This window comes from Triticum urartu, chromosome 3A (genome assembly GCF_056163025.1).
Source record: "Triticum urartu cultivar PI428250 chromosome 3A, HENAU_Tu73, whole genome shotgun sequence".
Classification (NCBI taxonomy): Eukaryota; Viridiplantae; Streptophyta; class Magnoliopsida; order Poales; family Poaceae; genus Triticum; species Triticum urartu.
In genome coordinates this window covers 487306416-487312055 of record NC_141875.1, presented here as the reverse complement: position 1 = coordinate 487312055, position 5640 = coordinate 487306416, and the positions used below count along the sequence as shown (strand labels likewise).

Genomic DNA, 5640 nt, shown 5'->3' with positions numbered 1-5640 from the left:
TCACTGTACCAAGTGACCCATATGATACATTCTACTACACAGGATAAATTCCCAGCAGCACAGGACGCGTGAATAATACGTAAGATAATCATATTGGCAAGCCATCTTTGTGTTGACAAGAAGCATCTAAGGTCTCACATAACATCTTTGTGTTGCATCAAGACACATATACAGGTCCACAAACAACTACATTCTCTCTTCCTAAATGGAAGATGTTTTTGCAGTTCATCTTACAGTTAGGAACAGAGATAGTAGTTGACATAATAAGGTCCAAAACGCACCTGATATGGACATCAGGTTGCACCAGAACATGATAGAAAGTCAACAACACCTCCAGAAAATAATAGAAAGTCAACTACTCCAGGACAACCCGAGTAGGGGATTACAAACCATGGGCATCAGGTTGTACCAGAACATAATAGCAAACAGGCACCGGAAGGAAGCTCTAACGTCTCCTAGCCTCAACCTCCATCATACAGGCTTACTTAGTCTTATATAATAACCTTACATAAAATTCTGATTCTGACTAATTAATCAAGCAAGCACAAGCACAGGCGCACATATACATGCTATCAGGTGGTGGGAAGCCAAGAAACCATAATGCCGGTATGGGCCTCGAAGGCACTAAAACAAACCACCTACTGTGAGTCCATGGCATCCCCGACATCAACCTCTCCTCCTTCAGCTGGGTTAGTGACGGCAGGCTGCTGCTGCGGCTTCTTGTGAGAGGATCCCATAGACTGTGGCGCTCTTCGTTTCATACTCTTGTTTGAAACTGCACAAAAGAGAACAGATTTTTGGTGTGAGAAAGAAACCCTTTGCCCTTCTCTTTTAAAATCACAATTAACTAAGCCTGGCACCGCGGTAAGAGTGTACAATAACAATTTCTAGTCCTAGAATGTAGTAGTAACATCCATTAAGAAAAGGAAATTTGTTAACAGGAAATATTGTGGTCGCCAAGTTAGGGCATCTCCAATAGTTTGTATGTTAGCTTGTTGGTAAAATATGCCATGTCATCAACCAACACCTTAACATACAACAACTCCAATGGGTTGTATCTAGTTTGCCCAATAGGATGTGAGATAATAAATGGGGGTGCTCTCTCATTCTACATTGGAGCTTGTGCAATGGGTGTTGGTTCATGTACATACAACCTTCCTCTCTTTCCTCATTTATTGTATGACACATCATCAAAAATCCTATGTGGCAAAGTCTACCAACAACTATCTTACAATCATTGGAGATGCCCTTAAAGGCGTCAGTTTTGAAGTCATAAATGAACCTGTATTTAATTAATAACCACCAGATTGTCCTCGGATGATAAAACTATAAGACTAGCCACAATGGAGAGTAACATACACTAGTAACATACACATATCCCTAGACTATGTTACTATCTTCATAGTGGGTAGTAACTTAACTGTGGTAACATGCAACGATTCATTTATTAGGTTATAGACTCATATTGCATTGGGACATGTGATGTTACAGTAACTAGCTAAGTTACTACAACTACCTCTCTCCTCATTAACTCATTGCCACATAAGCAAATTTGCTGAGTTGGACTCGATGTTACTGCTGAAGTTACTCCCACTGTGGCTAGTCTAAACTCATGTCATGGTCTACATCTTGAACGAATTTGAGAAGGCATATCAATGTATATTTATTATTATTAACGGGGAGGTGATAGTACGATACCTGGGGGCTTTAGATAGCTGGAGATGCTAGTGCGCATGTAGTTGTTTGGTCTTTGCATATCAAATTCCTTCACATCCAGCAGCATCTTATGTTTGATGTCAACAGCAATCACTTGCGAGTTCCTGTTAGTTGCACTGCTCACATTTGTCCTGAGGTACAAGACGCCATCTGTGTTGGAGCTGAGAATGGGGTTGGAAACAAAGAGAGACTGGGGCAACTTGTAGCCAGAGATATCACTAGAATGGAGTTCGAGCTCCGGCTGGAAATGCAAATCACCCAGGGTTTCCAAATCCAAACCCTCGTGGAACCCCTCCAAGGTCCATGTGAGCACCGTCCAGCCACAAGGGGTTTGTGAGCAAGGGATGCTGGGGTCGGCGTGGACCTGTAGGTCGACGAACCTGATGATGCCAGTCTCTTTGACAAGGACAATGTCCCGACAGTTGCATCCAATGTCAACGGCAAGAGGCAGCCAATTTTGCGGCTGCGTCGGCTTTGGAAGGGTGACATAGCGGAGTGGTCTGCAGGGTTTGTGGTCTGCGAGCACGTCAGAGAGGAGCATGCCATTCCAGAGGTCGACCCAGCCCATGATGCCACGGCTGGAGCCACCGATGGTGATGACCATGTCGATGTCACAGATGTAGTCGGATGGTAGCGGCGGCTGTGGAATAGCAGCTGGCTTGCGGATCCAATCCTCGGCCTTGGAGTCATAGGTGCATATGTAGTATGGACCATATGGGCTATTGCTAGAATCATGGAAGTAGTCGTAGGCAAGAGCTGCGATTCTGTAGGCATCACAAGCATCACCCTTGGCCAGGGCGTCTGAATAGGCGGTGACGGAGGGGCTGAGGATGGAGGTGGGGGGCGTAAAGGGGAAACTTTGGGGGCGGGCAAGAGCGACGGCAGGGCTGAGGATGGGAGCCGGGGGCGTGAAGGGGGCTTTGTGGGGGTGAGCATGGGTGGAAATGTTGCTGCGGTAACGCACGAGACCAATCGCACGGGAAGGGATGCAGTCGGATCCCGTTGTCGGCAACATGTGGGCAGGGAATTTCGGGATCCGGGTGAGTCCCGGCTTCCCCTCTGGTGAGGATGCCGCCTGGTAGACGAGGTATTCGTATTTGCACTTCTTGGTATCGAAGGGGGAGGGACGGCCGAGCCCGATGCAGAGGGTGATGAGGGCAAGGTTACCGTCCGTGGCGAACACGAAAGGCTCGCGGAAGAACAAGCAGGTGTCTTCTCCTCCGTGGTCGTCGGTGAAGTAGGCGTGGCAGCAGAAATGGGAGACGCGAGGCGGCTTGGCGAAGCAGAAGGTGACCTGCACATCCACCTCCTTGCCGTCGAGGTTCCTCTTGAAGCGAAGGGGGGCGGAAGTATGGTTTTTCTTGTCGACCATGTAAGCGACGTGGTCGAGGAGGACTTCCGCCCAGTCCCACTTAGTCGTCGTCGCCGCCGCCGCCGCATCTTCCGTGGCCGGAGGACGCAGTGATTCTTCGTGATAGGATTTGAGCGACATGGTGGATCTTGTGGTATCTCACACAGGCGTACTCCTAGGGAGGAGTGCTATTGGTATTTATTGAGATGAGAGGAGGGGTGAGGTCCAAGAATCAGGTTGCAGTCGGAACCGGATTCATGGACAAACACGAGAGGGAGACGGAGACGAAGTGCCCTCCGGCAAGATAGATGGCGGAAGAAGAAGTGGGAGGAGTGGGAGTGGGAAGAAGGGGAATGGACTGGCTCGGCGGCGGCGGAGGGAACAGACTAGTGCCTCTCCAACAAACAACACACGGTGGCCGTTGGGGCTGCTACGGACGGCCCTCCTCTCTGCCCGTCCGCTGCAAACCCTAGCGCCCAAACCTGGCCACATGGGCCGTCCCCTTTTCTTTATTTAGCGCCCACTGCTCCTCCCCTCTTGTTATGTTTTCCTTTTCTTCTTAATTTTCTTTTTTATTTGGCGGAAACTTCTTATTTTTCCTTATCCTTGCATTCTTAGATGCATCTATGGTTTTATTACAAACTAGATGATACCCCACGCATCACAGTTAAAACTGATGGGAATGTATTTTGATTGATTTATTTGTATGGAACAAAAGTTTTAAGTTAATTTAATTGTATGAAATAATTTAAATTATGATGTGAGAACTAAAATTTGAAATATACATGGTTTACTATGTTTAATTATTGAGTTGATAAAATAAGAAGTCAAATTTCAAATATGACATTTTTAATAGATTTAGTTGTGTGAAATATTAATTAAATTAAAATATAAGAACTGGAGTTTGAAATACATATGATTTACCATATTTAATTATCGAGTTGAGTCTTTTCTCATGCATATTTGCTTGTTTTTATCGGATGACACTGAAGTGACTGCGTATTTACATGTTGAGATTGGCATTTTTCATGCATATTTGCACGCTGAGATGACATATGTGCATGTTAATAGAAATATGTTAGTAGAGAGCTAGCAATTTAAATATAGAAGATACATGCAAGACAACGAGGTCAGAGCATCATGCGTACATGGAGTGGATAACAAATGACATATCCATGACAAAGGTGAAAAAAAAGGAACCTATGAAATGTCACCATTCTTTCACGCCAAACCTTCAACAAGCTACGCGATTGCGCCATTGTCGTCAAAGAGTTGCGTCACCCATGACTTTGTCTGAATCTGCCAGGATGTCCATTGAAGATGGTCCTCACATGCCACCACGAAAAGTCCTCTGGATCATGTACTAATCATCCTAGATCTTAAAAAAACAATGTCGACATCTAACCTAATTATGTCATCAGACATTCAACAGTCCGGGCCTTGTCGATGAACTGGGGAGAAGACAAATCACCACTACTTGATTGCAGCGTGCATGCTCCAGCGACATGACTAAGAGTCTACAATGATAGTCACAAATCATTGCCATGCATTATGCAGTCACGCTATACTTAGTCATTCCTACTCGGACAAAGCGTCACCTTATCCGTAAGCCAGCGGTCCTTCCAAAGAAGATCGTTTTTGTGCACAAAATTATCTTAACATGGTTAACGACTACCTTGTAGTAATGGTTCTTAAAATCAAAAAAATGTTTCCATGTAGCATGGAAGATTTCACTAATGTATAGTGATGGTTAGCAAACATGGCTAACCTACATGGTAAGCGTTGAATTATATCCATTGGTTCCGGTGAGTGAAGAGATAGTAATGGTTTGACATAGCATGCTCGAGCGGCGCTGTCGAACTGCCACCTATGACACCCCTATTATCCACACTGGTTGTTACCATGACACAATTATGTGACGCCCCACCATCCGCATGGCTCAAAAGTTGCCCACCCGTCTGTGTGCCAATGCCTGCCGCCCTACAAGAAGACTTTAGTGTGTTGTTACACCACCAGGGAAGAAAACTCCACCGGTCTTTGGTAGTGGGCCCACCACCATCTCAATCTATGGAAGAAGATTGACCCTCACCTCGATTGTCCATATGGTAAAACAATGCCCACCGCATGTGTGCAAATTGATGTGGGCTTAGGAGAGGACTTTTGTAGGTCGTTAAACCACCAGAGAAGAAAAACCCACCACTCTTCTGCTAGCGGGCCAGCACCATCTTGATCTCTAAAAGGAGACCGACCCTTGCCGCCACTATCCACACGGCCGAAATGCTTCACACCACCTTTGTGCCAATGGTTGCCGCCCTAGAAGAGGACTTTCGCGTATCACTACAACACCAGAGAAGAAAACCACAACACTCTTTTGGTAGCGGGCCCAACCCCATATCGATATCTGGAAAGAGATTGACCCTAGTCGCCACCGTCCACATGGCCGAAACGCTACCCACCGCCTATGTGTAATGGCTGCCATCCTAGAAGAGGACTTTTGCGGGTCGCACCACCAAAGGAGAAAACCCCACCACTTTTTTACAGCAAACCCACCACCATATCGATCTCTAGAAAGA

General features: G+C 46.1%; 1 protein-coding gene across 1 annotated transcript; it reads right to left on the bottom strand.

The window, feature by feature from the left end:
- Positions 1-311: 311 nt before the first annotated feature.
- On the bottom strand, positions 312-3480 carry LOC125544580 (uncharacterized). Its single transcript, XM_048708314.2, has 2 exons — positions 1699-3480; positions 312-775 (listed from the first exon to the last, which is right to left on the bottom strand). The coding sequence occupies exons 1-2, from the start codon at positions 3206-3208 to the stop codon at positions 639-641; spliced, it is 1647 nt and encodes a 548-aa protein (XP_048564271.2). The 5' UTR covers positions 3209-3480; the 3' UTR covers positions 312-638.
- Between the last annotated feature and the right edge of the window lie 2160 nt (positions 3481-5640).

What these genes read in the sequence shown, in the direction of transcription:
- LOC125544580 (XM_048708314.2), bottom strand. Translation starts at nt 3,208, where the DNA reads ATGTCGCTCAAATCCTATCACGAAGAATCACTGCGTCCTCCGGCCACG. An exon ending in CAGCTATCTAAAGCCCCCAG is followed by an intron (nt 776 to 1,698) that starts GTATCGTACTAT and finishes TCTTTTGTGCAG; the next exon opens with TTTCAAACAAGAGTATGAAA.